The sequence below is a fragment of the Stigmatopora nigra genome, chromosome 8, assembly GCF_051989575.1.
Source record: "Stigmatopora nigra isolate UIUO_SnigA chromosome 8, RoL_Snig_1.1, whole genome shotgun sequence".
NCBI classification, from domain to species: domain Eukaryota; kingdom Metazoa; phylum Chordata; class Actinopteri; order Syngnathiformes; family Syngnathidae; genus Stigmatopora; species Stigmatopora nigra.
In genome coordinates this window covers 3,935,673-3,956,073 of record NC_135515.1, presented here as the reverse complement: position 1 = coordinate 3,956,073, position 20,401 = coordinate 3,935,673, and the positions used below count along the sequence as shown (strand labels likewise).

At 39.9% G+C, this 20,401-nt stretch overlaps 1 protein-coding gene across 1 annotated transcript in view; it reads left to right on the top strand.

The window, feature by feature from the left end:
• The window catches only part of gab2 (GRB2-associated binding protein 2), a 27,161-nt gene extending 6,760 nt beyond the window's left edge, over positions 1-20,401 (top strand). The window contains exons 3-11 of the mRNA XM_077722873.1: positions 7,154-7,457; positions 14,171-14,402; positions 15,718-16,262; positions 16,804-16,901; positions 17,012-17,291; positions 17,448-17,538; positions 17,989-18,091; positions 18,158-18,280; positions 18,353-20,401. Coding sequence (XP_077578999.1) covers positions 7,154-7,457; positions 14,171-14,402; positions 15,718-16,262; positions 16,804-16,901; positions 17,012-17,291; positions 17,448-17,538; positions 17,989-18,091; positions 18,158-18,280; positions 18,353-18,496 — 1,920 coding nt within the window. The 3' untranslated portion in view covers positions 18,497-20,401. The remainder of the gene's footprint in view (positions 1-7,153; positions 7,458-14,170; positions 14,403-15,717; positions 16,263-16,803; positions 16,902-17,011; positions 17,292-17,447; positions 17,539-17,988; positions 18,092-18,157; positions 18,281-18,352) is intronic.

Sequence of the window (20,401 nt, the reverse complement as noted above, 5' to 3'; positions counted from 1 at the left end):
CTTATTTTTTAAAATATATTTATTTTTTCTATTAACAGCTCAGCTCAATCCCAACAAACATGACGTTGTATGCCTGGGCACGCCCCCATTTATGATCTCACAGTTGCTCGTGCCCTAAACAATTATCCGAGGCGTGTCTGTTGTAGTAGGACACACAGTCGTACGAGAGTCTGTGTCAACACACGAGCTGATACGCGTCACTCTTGGTGTTTTCAAATGTGCATGAGCAAACATACAAACTAAACACTTTGTCTGTAAGCTACAATAGGAGGACAGGGTGGCCTCTCACCTTGGGGCACCCCCCTCATGTGCGTACAAACACACAGCTGCACAAACACAAGGTGCACTACGGCTTGTCTATTTTCAGCCGGTATATCCCAATGTAGGACTTGTCGAATTCTGTATTCAAGTTGTTTGCTCGCAACTCCGCCCCTTTATTATACAATAACAGAGCTGCCAAACCTCAAAAATCATATTTCTTAGTGGGTAAAAATAATTTTCAAATTTACCATCTACCTGTATGAAAATAAACCTTAATATCTCTTTTCTAATTATTTTCAAATAGCTTACTTTTTTCAATACTGTATTTTCACGACTATAAGGCGCACTTAAAAGTCTTAAATTTTGTCCAAAATAGACAGGGTGCCTTATAATCCAGTGTGCTTTATATAGGGAAAAAAATTTAAATGCGTCATTCATTGAGGGTGCGCCTTATAGTGCAGTGCGCCTTATAATGCAGTGCACCTTATAGTCCTGAAAATACGGTAGCTAATTCTTGCAAAGAAACAATAAACACAAACAGCCAATCAACTATTACTTGTTTTTTTTAGCTAACACAACCATCACTGCTTAAAACAACTGTTGAAAATGCACTTGTTTCCTTAAAAAGACAGCATCTTACTAAACTTTAAAAATAAGCATTTTCACAACATGCAAAATGTGTAGATTATTTAGAACATGCCATTTTGAAATCACCAATTAATTTCATATGTAGAAATACCACTTTATACTATTATACTATCTGATTTCTACAGTTCTTGTTAGGTCATTCAAGACTACAAAACTGCTATTAATATTTATTATCCCAAGACACATGAAGTTGATTTGACTCTCATGGTGGGCGACATCTGGCCCCCAGGCCTTAAGTTTGACATCCTGAAGAAGAAAAAAACTGAGCACGCTAGCAATGTACTCGACACGAAAGTGACAAGAACGACACGTGTGACTTTTTGTTTGTCTCCGCCCTGCTCCCGCCTTGCAAAAAAAAAAAAAAACCCGGCAAAACAGCTTCGTCAAGCAGACATGTGATATGCGATTAAAAATTTGCGGAGGGAAAAAAGGTGCTACAAAAGCCCGGTTTGTTTTCGGCAGGGACCACGCCGGGACAAGCAGACGCCGATAATCTAGTCGTCATCAGCAGGCGGTCACACGCAATGCAGGCCACATTCCTGAACGAAGACAAGAGGGATCTTCTCTTGATTCAGCATTGTTTGTGGTTTGCCATATTGATAATTCCCTGGAGGAAATTGTTAAGTTTTTCCTTGTACTTCAGGATTTTCAACGTCAGATTGTTTTGCAGGCCACATTCATGTCAACTAGATCTCATGCAGTTAAATTTTGGACAAAAAAAGTTAACTCACTTGTTGTAAACGACACTTGTACATAATTTAAGTAAATTGGTCATCTATTGTTGTCAATGGCAGGCAATAAGTTCATTTTGCATCACTTTCTTGTCATATTAGGAAATATAGAGGTCATCTTTTTGGATTTATTTGCATCTTTCCTATCTATTTAGGGCGTATTTCCTGGTTCCTTGTTCACCTGCTGATTTTAGTTTTTTCCAGGTTGCTTCCTCTTTGTTTTGGGCCATTTTTGGGTTCCTTGTTAAGTCGTTTTGACTTTTTTTAGTAAATCCCTCTGAAAAAATTAATGTGAAATTGGTTGGGAAATTGAGAAAAGTCAATTATAAACTCTTCAAGGGCCGAATCGGAACCCCTTAGCGGGCTACTACCGGCCCACGTGCTTTATTTTTGACACCCATTGTTATAACTTAAAGATTTACATAAATCTAGAAACGCAACTTGATTTTTTGAGGAGAACTTCAATAAAACAGCAATGCAAAATCAAGAAATAGTCAGATAAGTTATATTGATGGAAGCACCTGTCACTATCATTATAGATTATAGTTATATATAGTATATATTTCCATCTCTTATTTTATAAGATGTTATTCTTCGATGAGTTCAAACCAGTATGTGGCCTCACGAACAGATAATATTTGCGACAAATGCAAAGTCTTTTGAATTGTTTGTCAAAGTCAGAGGAGGAACTCTATTGACTTAGAAATACTCTGAAGCACCCCCCGGGCACGTAAGTTCGTTTATTATTCGTCGACTAGAGCTCACGCAATCTTCCCCGCCATTCTTGTGGAAAAGAAACAAAAAAAATCCTATAAAATGTTATATTTCACCAGTGTATTTGGATGTGAATATTTTTCGCCTAAGCAGCCAAATTCAATGCATCGCCATATTCAATTGAGTTATGATACAATTTATTTTTTGACCTCTGTGACCTTTCACCGCCATTGGTCAATCGCTTCATTTAAATGAAGTAACGTTTCCCCTCAAATTGCCCCCCAAAAAAGCCAAACATTGATTTTGTGACTTATGTTTCTGGCGGAAATTCGCGTATTCATTGTGGGTTTATTATTTCTGCAAAGTAGATGAAAACGCCATGATTATTTGTCTTCCCACAATACATGCACCCAAAATAGAGACAAACACGCCTGCTTTTCGACAAAAGGAGCTGTTGCTATTTTTAGCAGAATCGCTGTACACTTTTTGATGTTTATGTTCTCCTTCTCACGGCATTCAGTACTTCTTCTATTTAATAGTCGGGCCATATGACTGTACAAGTTTAGGTAGTTGAAAGATAACTTCAAAATAATCCACAAACAAACTTTTTATCAAATTCCAGATTATAGATGTATACAGAGTATTTACTTTTTTAAAACTAATATATTAAATAAACATATCAATGTTTTAGTCAGAAAAAAACACTTTAAATATGAATACTAAATAAGAGAAACCGAATTTTCTGTAAATAAATAATAGATATTCTGTCTTTCCCAATTCAGGGTGTACCTCACCTACTGCCCATTATTGGCTGGGATCAGCTCCAGCACCCCCTGCGACCTTTGAAAGGGTATGCGCCTCTAATAATAATTGAAAATGGCAAAAAAATATATAATATTAATATTATGAGGGGTAAGTATTCTTGTTATTAGTGAAGCTGACAATTTATATTGAAAAAAAAATGGGTTGTGATCTTGTTCAACATGGAAAACTAACTACTGTTGTTCCTTTGTCTATTTTGGAATGTTTTTCCCTGTGATTTTCCATGGTGAAAATAACCTCTCAAGCAAAACCACCTTTAGTTGAACTTCAATTTATCTACAAGTCAGACACAATTGCTTTGACGCCCCAGCGCAACCCAGTTGGTAACGAGGCCAGTTCGTCTTCCCCGAGCTGTTTGGCCTCGGGGGTTGAGGGAGGAAAACTCACAAGGGTTCATCAGAATGGGGGGGTTGATCTGAGAGAGTCAGAGGGGAGGTTAGCCTCATTCTAAATTGACAAGCCGCACCTGCCTCCGCACCAGAAATCAATGGCTTGCCTTTGCAATTTCATTCTTTCATGAGTTACTTCTTTTTGAAGAAATGTTTTGGTATGTGAGAGAAATTAGGACAGTGGTGGCTAATCGCAAAGAAAGGGGGTTTCCATTGGGGGGTTTCCATTCATAACCTGTGATTGGATGTTCTTTTGATATTTTTGGTTGATAATACTTGAACTTTTTTTGTCGCTTGATCTGACAGGGGGGGTGTATTCTTTTTTTGTAGCATGACCAAGATCTGGTATATTGATTCCTAATGAGATGTGGATTCAGCTGAATAAGTTTGGATCCTGATCTGTTAAACAATTCTGGAATATTCTTGCTGGTCTAAATATTATTATTATTTATTTTTTGTCATCTAAAATGACTGGTTCTAATCACAATTGTTCTCCTTTGCAGTATCTATACTGATTTAAATTCATATGGATTTCAGATGAAGACAAAACAGCTCCAATTTTGTCTGAATTTGGATAATTTTGTTGAAATCCATATTTTTTTCCATTTATAATATATACTGAGGTGTAGAAGTATTGTCCAAAACATACAGTAAATCTAATTTACTAATTTACTTCAGTACAATGGAGCTCTGCACTCAACCCTGTTTTCTCCAACTGTTTTTTCCATGGTAATCCTCTAAATTTAATATCAAGTTTGATAAGACTCCATACAGGAGACGTCTCTAGGTAATACTTCAGGTCGTTCTGACCTCTTACGAGCGGGCACAGCTCCAAAACTCAATTAAAAGGCGCCATCTCTCTCTCTAGATAAGACCGGTATTATTTGAAATAAGATCTGGTCCAGAGTAACAGCTATTCGTCTTCCACCTTTCCAAGTAGTAGCACTTAGCCTGAAAGTACAGTTACCGGAATTTCCTGAAAAGTCCTTGTTGATAATTCGGGAATTGAGATTCTTAGAGGACGATTCACAAAGAATGACTAATTTCTCTGAGGAAAAATGTGACAATGACTTTTGATGAGCATCTCTCAAGCCCAGGAGAGCTAGAGTGTGCATTGCTGTCACGTTGACGCTTATCGGTGTTCACTCATCTGTTTCCCAGCCCGCCAGATGCGAGCATGCATGCAGCAAGGATATTAAGGTTACCCCCTCGAGGTTTATCAGTCCAGCAGGAAATAGACTACATACAGCTAAGACTCACTGGGTACTTCTATACCAGCTTATCAAGCCTAAGCAGTGAGTTCGTTTAACTCAATGGCGGCCTTAGAGGAACGTTCATTCGCCCCCTTCCCAGTTAAAATGGATTCCACATCTAGCTTTGACGATGACATTGAAAGATGAGGATCCAGTCTTGGCAAATGACCATATTTTCTTGCATATACACTGTATTTGCCTCTAAAAGATGACAAGGGCACGCCTTATATGCGCACAAATTACACATAACATGCAAGAAAATGACGAACGAAATGCCATAACGCAAGAGAAATTAATTTTGATGTCTATGAATGAAATTCAAGGAAATAAAATAGACCAAATGATGCATAAAAGGTGAAAAAACTCACTTGTGCCTGCCATTGCTTGCTCAGGGCGCTACCATCTTACCTAGGGATGACAAACCAGACCACTACGGACACACTTCCTGGTTATACTAATCAGGTTTTTGATTTAGATTCATACAGTATCTCAGAAATACCATGTATGGTGATTTTCCTTAGGATTTTCCCTTCAAAATAACACATTTGTACTCCTATTAAAACTATGAATGCTGTGAAAATTGTCAGGGAGCGTCTTATACAAAAGAAATTGTACAATTCAACTATTTTAAGGCAGTTTTAAGGGTACGGCTTATACGCAGAGACGGCTAATATGCGAGAAAATATGCTATCTAAAATGGTCACTTGCATACATGCTGGGGTAGGCGTACTCTAGCAGACAGGAAACCCACATTGTCCCCTCATGAACTGTGGTCAACAGGAAACTCAAGGGCTCAATGACAGTCAATTGTCTTTTATTCTGGCTCAAAGCAGGATAGTCTTTATTTCTCCGGAGAAACGTCTGCAACAAGTGTTGTCATTGGGTTCTGTGTTGTGTCAGTCGGGGGTGGGCAAAAGTGGGGCCCCGCAGGATCCCATGTGTCAGCAGAGTGCATGTGTGTGAGACGTGGACGGGTGGAAGTGCATCGCTGGCAGATGTCCAAAAAGCTCCACAAACCCCCTCCTTCTCCTCCTCGGCCTGGTCTATCTTCTTCCTCTTGTGTCTCTGAGCGAAAAGATAGCTGGTAAACATGTTTTCATGGTACTGTGCAGTCTTTTTTTTTTTTTGCTTCCCGTATTTTTTGTATGCGAGTCCGAGTCTGAGTCACCTTATTTTTCAGTCCTGATCTGATACCTTGGAAATGTATTGAGGAAGGAAAAATAGTGCATCTGAATGTTTTTTTTTTTCAATTTAAGACATTTTTTGTTGATTTTTTTAATGCATATCAGTTGTGCAGCAAAATAATAAGGTTGTGAAGAAATTACATTGAAATATTTGGGTCATATAGATAAAATTGGGGTCAGAGTGGTTAGCATGTTTGCCTCATAGTTTCAACATTGTGGCCTTCATGTGTGGGTTTTCTCTTTGTACTGCGGTTTCTTTCCACATACCAAAGTACACGCATAGTAGGCTTTTTGGTCACTCAAATTTGTCTGTAGTATAAGCGTGAATGGTTGTTTTTCTCCATGTGTCCTGCGATTAGCTGGCCAACAATTCAGGGGATCCGCTCCAGCACCCCCATGACTTTTGTGGCTCGGAAATTGAATGATTGGGTAAAACTTATTGTCCAATGTGACAAATTAAGATCTCTTGGTTGAGATTTTCTTGACTTTAATGCAGCCTTTGTTTGTTTCAGTATTATAAATATTATGGAAAATGTACTATAATTTCATTCCTTTTTATACTCACTCAGGATGAGAAGGATCACATGATTGGATGTCTAGTCAATTTTTGTAGTCCTCAATGAAATCCGGCTGTTTATCTTTAGTAAAAAATGCAAATAAGATCTGTTAATTGCTTTTTTTCCATAGCAAATTTCATAGCAAAACTGCAAATCCCAGAGTAATACAGTTAGTTGCCAAATCACCAAAAATAATCAGCCATTTTTTTTATATAATTAGGACCAGCAGCTCCGGATCGTGGTTGGTCATTACTAGGCTAATCATGTCAGGTGACAAATGGAGATGCATGGCGTTAACTGTACGCCAAAACGTGCCTGTTGTGCTCATCAGGAGTCACAATCGTTCTGAGTTGTGGACACGGGATATCGGCACAGGAAATACGTTGAGCTTGTGGGCGTAAACACCTGCTACACACAAACCACATGTGTCTATTTTACTTACAAAGGTTAGACAGCAAAAGTCCAGCTGTTGAGCCACTGTTTTGTCATCAAACAAATGTGTTTTTTTTCCTCAATGCTCTGAATTTGCACCACAAATTGGACGTCGTGCATCGTAGTGGCGTTGCGTCATGAACTCTTATCTCTCCCTGCCAGGCATGGAAGAAGCGTTGGTTCATTCTGCGCAGCGGGCGCATGAGTGGTGACCCCGACGTTCTGGAGTACTACAAGAACGACCACTCTAAGAAGCCGATCCGGGTCATTGACCTGCACTGCTGCGAGCAGGTGGACGCCGGACTGACGTTTAAGAGGAAGGAGTTCCAGGACAGCTTTGTGTTTGATATCAAGACCTCAGACCGCACCTTTTACCTGGTGGCCGAGACCGAGGAGGAGATGAACAAGTGGGTGCGCTCCATCTGCCAGCTGTGTGGATTCAACCAGTCTGACGATAACAACCACGGTAAGGGAATGAGTCTTCTTATTATTATGCTGTATAGGTTCCAAAAAAAAAATTCTTACTGGCAATTTCATGTTTAATTATTAAGCATTTTTGTTAAGTTATGTTGCGGTATGATAATGTGTCGTATATATTCTGTTAAAATATTATTCCGTTTTTAAATCCCCTTTTTCATTATTTGTGTCTTAATGATTTAAATAGACCAGATTTCAAGATGAATCTATTTTAAAGATGTATATTATATGATATATACAATATTATATATCATATAATGTATATCTTTAAAATTAATTCATCTTAAAATTTGGTCTATTTAGATCATTAAAACACAAATAATGAAAAGAAAAAAATATATAACATTTTTTATTATATATATACATATATATACACATACATATAGATATATATATACACACATACATATAGATATATGTGTGTATATACACACACATATATACACACATACATATAGATATATATAGATATATACACACATACATATAGATAGATATTCATGTTTACATGACAAGGGGATTCCCTCCAAATGTTGACACTTGGCGCATAGCACTAACCGTCTGGTTGTCATGTCTTATTTTGGTACTTCTAAATATTTCCTTCCCCTCACTTGAGTGGATATCCTATCAAAGTAGACTACTAAAAACCAGCTGTGACCCACTTCTATTTTTCAAGCTTTCATGCTCATATAATACATTAACATCTCCATGAATTTCTTGCTCGTACTGTAAAGTTGAATTGAATGCATTTTAAAACTTTCCCCTGAAATGTCACATGATCACAAACTTTTACACACTAAGGAAAAATTAGCAGCAACAAAAAGAAATCTTGAAAAGCCTCTTTTTTAACTTCTATTCTTTTATAAGCAGCTGCAGCTGACACTAAACAGGCTGGGGGAACTCCCTCCGTGAGGAAAAATAAACAGTGACAGAAACAAAAAAGTCAATTCAGTTAAATCTTCTCATCCGCCAAAAAAAATGATGTTGTTTCACAAACTTGTTGTTGTTTTGGACCAACCAGAAGTGATGTACTACCCATGAATCCCTTTTTGCTGATGATAAATTAGGATTCCTTTCAGTCATAGTTGGACCACTTTGAAATTTTAAGCAACAGTGTTGAGGGAATTGTGAGGGGGAGTTGACTCAGTGGTAGCAAGACAACAAGTCATTGTTACGTAAGTCGCTTTTGTTCCTTAAATGCACACTTACTGGAACACACACATCATCGCAAACATGTTTCATTTCTAGCTGGTTATATTTAGATGGATTTGCTGATGTGTGTGGATTCGGTGTGTGTAAACACCACCAAAAAAACTCCCTCATTTGTGTGTTGTTAAACTTTTTGAGTCGTAATACTAACACCAATGAACTCACATAGTATCACAGCAGTATACAATCTGAACAGGGTTATATTCCATATTTTTCGGACTATAAGTCATACGATGTAAAATGAAGAAGAAAAAAAATACATTACATTGGAGTATACATCACATTTTTTGGAGGGTACATTTTTTATTTTAGCGAAAAATAACAACCGACACTTTTCATGTAAAAATAGTAAAAGTAATCTGTTAGCATAACAGTTTTTCAGATAACTACAACCTCCCAAAAATCATACTAGGATATTTTTGGGTCACAAAGAGAAAAAAAACATAGTATTAGTCAGAAATCCAGCCAAACTACGAAAAAAATGCGACTTATAGTCCAGAAAATACATATTTTGCTAAAATGTCTTCCTCTCTGTGTTAGTTACTCTTGTCAGATAGTGATTGGCTGAGAGACCACCGCACTAAAGCACGTCCTGGCCATCCTGTTCCACTAATATACTAATATTTTTTTTTTTGCAGGACATACTGTTCTTTTTGTTTTAAACAGACTCCTCATTTAACCTACGGTACAAAAATAGTCTTTGGTTTAAGCTTTTAGCTTCTTTTTCAGAGAGGATGATGAGTGTTAAGTAAAGAACATCACCAAGGCAGAATAGTCCTCAATCATTTCAACATGTATGCAATTAATTTTGAGAACACAACAAAGTCCCTAATTTGGTATTGGCAGGCGTAACTGACGTCAGAAAGAGTCATAATTCATCTGAACTGAGGGTTTAGTGTCCCCTTAAGACAAAGTTGGCCACTCATCCCTTGTGGAGGGTAAAATGGGACTTTTGCAAAAAGCATAGTTGCTGTTGGATGTGACTTAGTTAAATTGTTACTCAGTTTTGATTATACGTCAACCTTAAAAGCCTTGAAAATGTCTGTTAATCTTTTGCGGTTTATTTCCAGTCCTCAGAGGCTTTCAAAAGGTTCATTTTCTCTAAATAAAAGCATGAAATGAAAATACATTTTGTGTTATGCAGAACTAAATGTATTCATTATGTTTTATATAACCTTTTTTTTAATTTGGCTTATTTTTATTAGGCTAAATGTACCGTCAGAAGGGATTGTTGTGTTTTTTGGGGAGTTTTACATGCTTATTTTTGGCATTATGTCTAGTTTTGCTTGCAGTTATTTAAATGCATCATAGCCCAGATGGTGGAACTTGCTGTAAAATGTTTTCAGAACATTGCAGAGATGATACACACGTCTGTATTTTTCCTTATCTTGGTTTTTGTCTTGCATGTTGTCGGTTAGATCAGGCAGCAACTTCTCACTTCCTGAATTCGTGGAATTAGTTACAAACCGTCAACTGTTTCTCTGTAGCATTTTTCCTAGATGACCAGCAAAGAATCTTAATTCAAATCTTCACCCTTAAAATTGTGAGCTAAATCTGCCTTGTCAAGTCATATGACAACACTACATAATCTTGACTTTGTTATTCCATAGCAAAAAACAACAGGGTCAAAGAATTGCTTCTAACTCCGTTTAAAGCCCCTTTTTTTAAATACTCTGAGCCACTCGTGTGCTGGAACGCATGACGAACCGACGGAATGGCCAGTCGCGTGTGTTGAGGTCGTCTGTAGTCACGCATTTCCAGTTAAAGGGTCACCCAGTGTTGTTTTTCAAAGACCGATTGCACTCCCCGCACTTACGCCGTTTCTTAGAAACGAAGACGCAACAGGAATCCAGAAAATCTGGATTAATTTACTTTTTCCTTTGCTTTTTTTGGAAATTGTGGGTTAATTTAGAATTTACACAGACGTGATCCTGTATAGAACTTGTATGACCTCCCCGGGCTTGCGTGGGTTGTCTCTGGGTACTCCATTTTCTTCCCAAATTCCCCCCAAAAACATGCATGCTAGGCTAATTGTATGCTATATTGTCCCTAAATTGAGTTTTTCATCTCCTTGTGCCCAACAATTGGCTGACCACCAATTTAGGTTGTCACCTGCCCATAATTGGGTGGCATAGGCTCCACCCCATGCGACCCTTGTGAGGATAACCCGCTTTTTCTGAAAGCCGCATACGAGAAGAAAAACGTTGGGGCACCCCTGCTTTAATATAACGCATAATTTTTAACATTTATTCTTCCTGGAGCCAGAAGCTGTGTCTCCATCCCCTTTATTGAGTTACGTAGGCGACCTGTCTAGTAACAGCACCCCCACCCGCTACCACCCACCTGCGTTTTTGTTTTTTTTCGCGCCTGGTTGCGCTTTGCCAGATCCGCGCTTCGCCTACATTAAGTCAGCAGGTGCAAACTTTCTCCATAACACTTTTGTTTTTGCCCTCCTGTTGATGACATTGCCAATTGCATTCATCTGTTTTTGTTTTAATTTCAGTGTTCGACTTAGTGATTCTCCTAAATTACTATGCGGTCAAAAAACAGTTCACTTTCCTATCAGATATGCTTAAACAGGATCATAAATCTGCATATTTGATCCTCAACAATGAGTCCATTTTGATCTATATACTACGACTAAATGCCACGTAGATGTTGGCTTACTACACACAGCTGCTCTGTGAATCACACATAGCAGAGAGATGCCACACTTCTCCATTTCCACGTACAGTAAGCTCTGTTCACAAAGACATCTCGAAGGTCATGCCGCTTTTACGCAACCGTCCCAATGCGCCATGATGTCACACAGCGACATACTACAATGTGCGTTTAGCCATTGAGGGGGAGGATTCCATTCAGTCTGACTAAAAGAGTCCACGCCTGAGGGAGCCTGAGCTCTACAGTGGGATGTCCTGGCCTGGTCTCATGTAGGGAAGCCCCCCCTTATCCCCAACCCTCCCCTTTCGCCTTTCTAGCATCCAGTGAGTCTCAATTACGCTGTTGTTCTGAGTGATTCTCTATCGGCTCGCATCTCACCCCGCAAAAAGCTTTTGTAAAAAGCTTTCATGTCATGCCGCGAGCCCGGACCCACTAGCACGAATGGCGGTGTATTGATTGGTCATAGTACCCACCCACCCCCTGTGTTATTCCCTCTCGCTTGACGTAAATCCAATTCTAGGAAATTCTCTTTATATGCTAGGAAATGTGATTTTTGGCATTTGGAAGCTCTGATAAAGAATTACACAAATAGGGATTGAATAGTAGTTGGGTTGGCGGTTGGTTTCTGCCCAGACCAACGGAAAATTAGAGGAAATATTGATTGGACGTCTATCCCCGTCCATGGTGCTGAACCATGGTTACTTTACTAAGCTATTTTCCCAAGCAGGCCCTGTAATACATCACCTACTGTCTCATCTGCTCTTTGGTTGTAATCTAATAGAACGGCTGCTGGATCTTCCAAGGCCAAAATTAGAGTCCAGCTGGTACATAGAGGACAACCGCCGTCTTTGTCGGTGTGCCGCTCATTTCCGCCCAGTTGGGCCAAAAATGGCTTGGACATGAAATAATTTAATTTCGAATGTGATGTAAAATTAGAAGAAGAAGAAAGAGGGGGAGCGAGGGAAGGAGGACTTTTCGGACAATTTCATGCTATTTAGATTAGGCCCAAAATGCAAAAGGTTAAAGATATTTATTCTGTCCTGTGTATAATTGACTACAATTTTTCATGTCATGATACAAGGGAAACTATATTTTTTCAACAACACAATACTCCTACTCGATTATACTATAATTATGATTTTTTTTTATGTAAGTTATTTCAAAGAAAAAAAATCCAAAGCGCTGATAGAGACCTTAAAAAGTGATACATTTTTTGGAAAAAAATGATAATTTTCCTTCATAGTTTTTTGTTGTTGTCTTTTTTGGGGGGGAAATACATGTTTTAATAAAAAAAATAATACATTTTAATGTTTTGCAATGCTCTATTATGACACTATATTTAAAAAAAAAAAAACTAGCCTGACTAGAGCACTCAGATAGCTGCTCCTTTTCTGACCCCTGTGACCTCTGACCTATTTACCCCAAAATGTAATGGCCTCTCCCATTGCATATCCCAAACAGAGCCTTCAATTTTAACAATAATCCTTTCATTTGCTCTTGAGACAAACGTGCAAATGGAACAGAATGCATAACCCCCGCTTCTGGAAAAAATGAAAGTATTAAAAAAAAAAGCAAAAATCAGATAGGAGTGGTTATAATTAGGCCATTCGATCACCACCACCGCCACTCCCCATCCAAATGGATTGGACGGCGGCGGCACTGAAACATCATCTTCCTCTGCCTGCACGTAAAAACAAATCCACTTTCAGGTTGTGCTGAGCTCAGAGAAAGGGAAGCTTTTTAATTTTTTTCCCTTCTCGGCTAGAGTTGCATGCGGGTCGATGGATCGGCTCGCCGCCCGTTTTCTCCTCCTCGTCTGTTCGCTGCCTTTATCGGCCGGCGCTGGTCATGCAGCGGGAAAAGAGGTTGTTGTCTGCGTAAGATCGAAACGGGGCGGGGATCATGTGCCGCGCGACTAACCCCCTCCCGGCCCCGAAAGAGGATGATACTGGGTTGTCTCGTCCCTCGGGGCGCATCCCTCTTACGTATTGATTAGAGTGCAGACTGAGCCGCACCAAGGTCGTCAAAATGGGAGCCTTCAATAAAACACAATACACTGACCTCGTTGTTCCGATATGTGAAGTGATTGACATTGTATACAACGACATGATACATTTAGTATGACATAAAAAAAAAATATATATATATATATATACATGGAGCTAGATTCAATGTATAATATTTATTCCATTATTATATTATTGATTTTGCAGCAGGGGCAAAAATAAGTACAAAATATAACATTTTTATGTGTTTTTGTATGTAAAAAAGATATATACATGCAGCTAGATTCAATGTTTAATATTCATTCCAATATTATATATTGATTTTGCAGCAGGGGCAAAAATAAGTACAAAATATAACATTTTAATGTATTTTTGGATGTGTTTATGTTCATAATAAGATCCATAATTTAATACACAACATTGATACACACAAAAAAACCCTAAATTCAAATGTGTAATCATTATATTTTTCCTTATTTTTAAAATTTTAAAACTCCATTTTGTCTCCTTTTAATACAATAAAAAAACAGAATGAATACCAGAATGAGTATGACATGTAAAGTACACATACTTGGTATTTTTTTCATTTTTAAGCCTTATTTGGATAAATATAATTCACATTTATTCCTATTAATTGGGAATCATAGTCCCATGCTTTTGTCCATGATTTAAATAGCCAATAATGAGTATCACGCACAAAAAGTCACGCGCTAGTTCTAAAATTATTTGCAAGTCAAACGCAATTCCATTTGGTCTTTCTGCAATTTAGCCTGAGAAAGTTCTTACTTTTTAGTTTTGATCAAAACATTCCTTAATTTTCTTTCAGATGTCCGACTTCAACAAATGCCACGTTCCGTAGGCCCGGACGTCTCCTGCTCGGCGGCCCCGCTGAGTGCCGTTGCCGGCAAGTTATCGGCCCCGGTCCACTCCAGCCAGCCGGTCCTGTTTACCTTTGACGTACCTGCCCGCCATTCGCACCACAACGCCCTGTCCAATAGCGCTCCACAGGACTACCTCCTTCTACACCAATGCATGAGCAGGAAGACGGAGAGCGCACGGTAAGGGTCGAGCATTAAGGAAGTTTGTAAATCAGAGGTTTCTAACCTATGGCCAGCGGGCCAGGGGTGGGCAAACTTTTCAGCCCGGGGGCCACATTGACTTTAAAAATTTGACAGATGGGCCAGGTCAGCACAAGATATGATACATATAAAAAAGTGCATTCGTTAACAGTACATATGAAACATAAACAGAAAAAAGGGCTAAAGTATTAACATACTCATCACTCATCATTAAAGTAAAAAGTATAAAGTCAAGTAAAAAGGCATGTATTAAGAAATATTAAAATGTAGAGGGGCTGTAAAACACAAAAAAAACAAATAATAGCTAGTTTCTCGTTACTCATCGATCCTCTATAAAGGAGTGTATTTGTTGATTAGATTTTTTCTGGCAACCAATGGGAAACAAATGCAGCCAATTTGACTTTTTCAAATGCAAATATAGGACAAAAATTAGCGTTTTTTGCCACATCGACCTCATCAAAATGCGCCGCAGCTTCTCGAAGCTGAAAGCATTTGTTAATAACAAGAGCGGCAGGTGATCGATGTGGGCCAGGCTGCAATCCGTCACTTTTCTAGACGTCGTCATCGTCCCCCGGTCACCAACGCTAGAAACCCCACCCTTCCCCCTTCCTCCTTGAGGCTGTCCCATGTCTGCAGCATCAACCTGCTGAGTCGGGAATAAATTGAGAGGCCGTTGTCCATTTCATCAGCACCACACACACAAAAGAAAGCTTTCTGTGAGTCGAATGATTTCATTGGTGTTTAAAAAATGTACTCGCCCCCACATTTGCCTTCATCGGACGACAAAGCACTACATCGATGTTAATCGTTTTACAATGATGGACGACCGACGGGAAAATCGTTACGATAGTGATGGAAGGCGTTCCCAAGTCGAGGTGAGACACCCAACAAACTCAGGTCAAATAGACATGTGGTCAAGGTCATACTTGGGCGTGGCTTTCTTTTTTTCAACCCCCATGGGAATGCTACCTCTTGAAACCCCATAAAATGACTAATCAAAATTCTAATGCTGCTTGTAAAGGCGTTTTTTGTTTGTTTCAAAGGCAGTTCTGTATCGCCTTCTGGTGGCTGGAAGGGTAACTGCAACGTCGTTGTAGGGAAATGCAATTGATTTTACTTTACATTTTGTATTCATTTTATTTTAGTTTTTCTTTTTATTTGGGGCAGATTAGTCCACAGAATGGATATTATATCCAATTTCTGATCAACTGCATGACCAGAAATCCAACATAACGACGATTGTGACCTTTCTAGTCCACCAAAAATGTTGCTAAATTGTATTTTGATATTCCAGGAGCGCCAGTTTCTCCCAGGCCACCAGAAGCAACGTCTTCTTGGGCAGCGACTCTGCCGTCCAGAAGCTATCGCACGGTTTCTCTCACTGCCTGAACGGGATGGGCGCTCAGCTACATGGCTTCTACAGTCTCCCCAAGCCCGGCAAGCACCAACTATCAGCCACATCCGACGACTCCCCCCAAGAGGCCTGCTATGTACTTCCACGGGGCGCCCCGTCCGACACCGACTTAGAAAACGAAGAAGTGTACACTTTCCAGACTCCCTGCAACGCCCTAGCCACGGAACGGCCCGCCGACAACTACGACCTCCCCACAACACCCGGCTCTTTCTACCAAATACCACGGACGTTTGATAAGAACCACAACGCTCTGACGCCTTCCAGTTCGGAGTCGTCCTCGGCACCCCCGCCTAGGCCGCCCAAGCCCGGCTCGGACGGGCAGTGGGGGAGTCCACAATCTCACAACGGGGAAGCTTCGGCGGCCATGTCGGTCATCCCTAGAAGGAATACGCTGCCAGCTGTGGAGAACATCAGGCTGCATAGAGGTTTGCTATGGAAATTTATAGCTGGGTTCTTGTGGGTCCTTGAAAAGCATTGAATTAAATCCATGTCATTAAATTGTCTATAAAGTCAATGTATGTACAATAATACATGGCCAGTTGGTGGCTCGACTTGGATCTGCCAAATATATATGAACAATAATGTAGATAATAATAGAAATATGTAATGGGGGGAAAATCGACAAGTCATAATCGGAGAATATTTCACTGGCCACTAGAAAGCACTGTCTTCACGCAAGAGTTATATTATAGTTCATTAATTTGCCAGTATGCTACTATACTGCACTACAAAGGTACCATTTTTCTCCAGGAAGCATATTTTTTCAGCTGATCACCTGAAATTTGTTTTTAATTGCGTCGAATTGTCGCAAATTCTTTTGGTGTGAGGTTGGCTGGGTAATTTCAATATTGCCATGTTATTCTGTTCTAAAAGTATTAAAAATCCTTAAATTTAATTCCAAGAACTTAATATCAGAATAATCCATTTGATCTTAAATATTCTAAATAATGTTCTTGGTATTCACAGGCTCCTCCTTTGAAACCAGCAGCCATCACCGTCCTATCCATTTCAGCAACTCGGGTCAGTCTGTCGAGTCGGTCAACGACGGCTTCAGCTCATATTTGGTGAGTGAAATCGCATGGAGCCAAAGCCCACTTCCCCAATCTTTATCAACAGTGTATATATTTATATATATTAAACAATCCCAAGTTACACCACCTGTGACTGTCCACAGAGAACCCGAACTTCCCTTACCCGCTCAGACAGTGGCAACTCGGACGACAACTACGTGCCAATGAATCCGGGTTCGTCGCCACTCAGCGCAGCCCAGGCGGACAGTCCCAAGAACGTGTATATTCCCATGAGCCCCGGCCCGCATCACTTTGACTTCCCGGGATTCTCGGCCACGTTGCCTACCCGAAAAGGGAGCAGCGCTTCACTTTGCCAACGGCCCGGACGCCTCAGCGACGTCACGCCGCCGCCTATTAATCGGAATCTGAAGCCTAACAGGAAATGTAAGTCACGTCAACGTTTAATAATTGTTCTAAATAAATGGACTGGACATCTGTCCTCGTCAATGGCCTCCAATGAGTTACATTTTTGGTCCAAAAAGGTCAAAATGGCAAGTATTACATGAAATTGTATTGACAGAGCATCTTTGTTTACCACAGCCAAGCCAACACCTCTGGATCTGAAAAACAACGGCTTCATTGACGAACTGCCATTCAAGAGCCCGGTCACCATGTCCTGGACTCGGCCTGTGTGAGTCTCAAACACATACAAATATAATCAGGAATCACAGATTTATTCTTGAGAATTTTAGGAACCAAATGTCTAGAATTTAACCAGTTAAGATCAAGACTGCAGAATCAACATGAATACCAAGACATAACCTGATATTTGAAATCACTGAGATCAAGTCAAGACTTTAAGAGTCATAACCAAGACTGTTTAAGACTTCCAAGAGTCAGGGTCTAGACTTTTGGGAATAAAGACAAAGAACAAGTTTTGACCATATCTTTCCATGACATCTGTAATCAATGAAATGTCAACATCTATATGTTAATGAGTCAAGACTACCACTAAAACCTGACCAATACTAATCCCAAGACCTAAACTGATTCTTTTATGGACCAAACCAAGACCTTGAAAATATTTCTCGACCCAACAACCATTTAGTAACTGCCTCTCCGCCCATGCACTTTGCTACAGGCCCGCCACGAACTCCATGTCATCACAGCGTTGTCGTCCCATCTCCACGCAAAGCATCACCAGCACCGATTCGGCAGACAGCGAGGAGAACTACGTGGCCATGGTGTGTACGTATAATCCAAACAGTAAAACCCAAGCATTCCATAACCGCTATCTTTTTTTTCAACAGCACAACCCAGCGTCTACCTCGCCGGCTGTTAGCGGCACCAGCAGTCCGGCCCTTCGCAAGAGCGGCAACGTGGACTACCTGGCACTGGACTTCCAGCCTGGTTCACCATGTGCGCACAGAAAGGTAAACGGCTATTTCATCACAGCCAGTAAGAGCACGTTGTAAACTTTTGTGTTTTTTTTTCTCACTCGGCAGCCCTCGACGTCGTCAGTAACATCCGACGAGAAAGTGGACTATGTTCTGGTGGACAAGGAGAAAACGCAAGCCCTTCAGAATACCATGCAAGAGTGGACCGATGTGCGCCAGTCTACCGAACCCGCCAAAGGGGTCAAGTCTTGACACTGGGTACCTGTGACATGTTTTTTTTTGTCGGGGTTTGAATTGTTTGGACCACAAAAAAGCCATAATTTACAATTCTATGCCTGTTCTCTGCCATGAAAGAGATTTTTGTTCCATTAATGGAACAAATATCTTAACTGAGAATGCTTTTTTTTCAAATAGATGGCCATGTTCAATGTTGTTTTCTTTCAGGGATATCAAAAACCTGCAAGAAATTACCCATTTTTAAGAAAAAAAAATTCAAAGCATAGATAGATTCCCATCACAATCCAAAAACTGTCATTTCAAAGTCATTTGGCAAGAGTAACTTTAAAAATAGAAGCTGGCTGATGTCTCTCAGGCGAAATCTACTACGTCAATGTAGTAACGGTAATACCTCGCTACTTGGCGGTTTGACTGTCGCGGATTTACCGCATCGTGGCTTGGATCCGCCAAATATTTAGTTTGTAGTGTAGGAACAAAAATACAAACATGAAATTGCAGGAAAAAAAATGCAAGTCCCAACATTGTGGTTATTCCTCCATTGCGACAACTCTTGGAACCTATAAACTGCGATAAATGAGGTATTACTGTACTACTTTTCTTTGTTCTCATCTCAGGCAATATAAATAATTTTTGGAGCAAATAGGTCAGGAAAAACTTGGGGCATAGCCAACTACAAATATCTGGGGTTTCACTGTATACCTTGCCCTTTTACAACCACCACACGACAATCTGTTTTACAATATGTACTACTTTGACCATTTCAGGAAGATTTTTTCCATTTCCAAGTAGTACAAGAACTTTAGAACTTTAGTACGAGCTTGTCACCTGACTTTTAATTTCGAGCCAAAGCCCATCGCTCGGAGGCCTGCACTGACTTTACCAAGACGCTACCATAGTACCATGGGAGCGCCGCTCTTAAAGTCACGGTGTGCATTTTTTTTTAATTGCCTTAAATTGCGTAGCATTGATTTGCCTTTGAAAGGTCTTTTTTGTCGCCTTCAGGGAAAAGTCCAAGTTTTTTGCCAGTGTTTGGTAATACTCCAATCAGGGATGGAGACCAAATGAAGCTCTATGGATTTCTTACAGTGTATTTTTATTTTTAAATTCCATTTGATTGTTTCTCATATTCTTTTAAAGTTGAAAAGAAAGTGGACAGACAGGCGGGGCAGGGGAAGAAAAAAAACAGACTGAAGTAGGACAAAATGGCTGCCACCGGGATGTAAATTATGATCCAGCAGACGAGCCATGCGTATGTGTGCGTGTATTCCTCGCATTTCGTGTTAGATTGTGATCGTGCTAGCGTGTGACGTCATGATGGCGGGGAGTACTTTGTACTGTATTTAATGATGATGATGATGTTTCTGATTGTTGTCTTTTCAACCACTGGTATGGCTACTACTGTAAAAAGTGTTTGCAGGCCACTCCTATGTTGTGTGTTTGTTAATTTATTAATTTATTGTGTGCCCACCCCCTGTCAGAGTGTCTCTGCAGTTGCCTGTCGCTTTATTAGGTGCACCCAGCTTGTCAATATACACAAAGGTAATCCTAGATATTTCTTGGGGTGCCCCCACATTGATTGCACCATGTGCAGTTGCCCACATTGTCCATAGGAAGAACTGGCTCTGCTATACATTACTGTCAGATGCGGTATTGGTGTAAATTCCAGTTTCAAAAGCCATGAAAATAATACTTTAGTCAGGAATACTAATACTTTTTTTAATGCAGGTTTTATGTCATTCATTTTGCATGGAACACACAAGTGGGTGTGCCTATTGAAGTGTCTGGTAAAGGGTCATGTCAAAATGGTGTGACGCAATAGGAGAAAAGCCAAGTGTCACGCAGCTCACTTTGTTATTGGTGTATCATTCAAATGTGGATGTAGAATAAATTGACATGGTTTTGCTGCCAGAATTCTTTGAA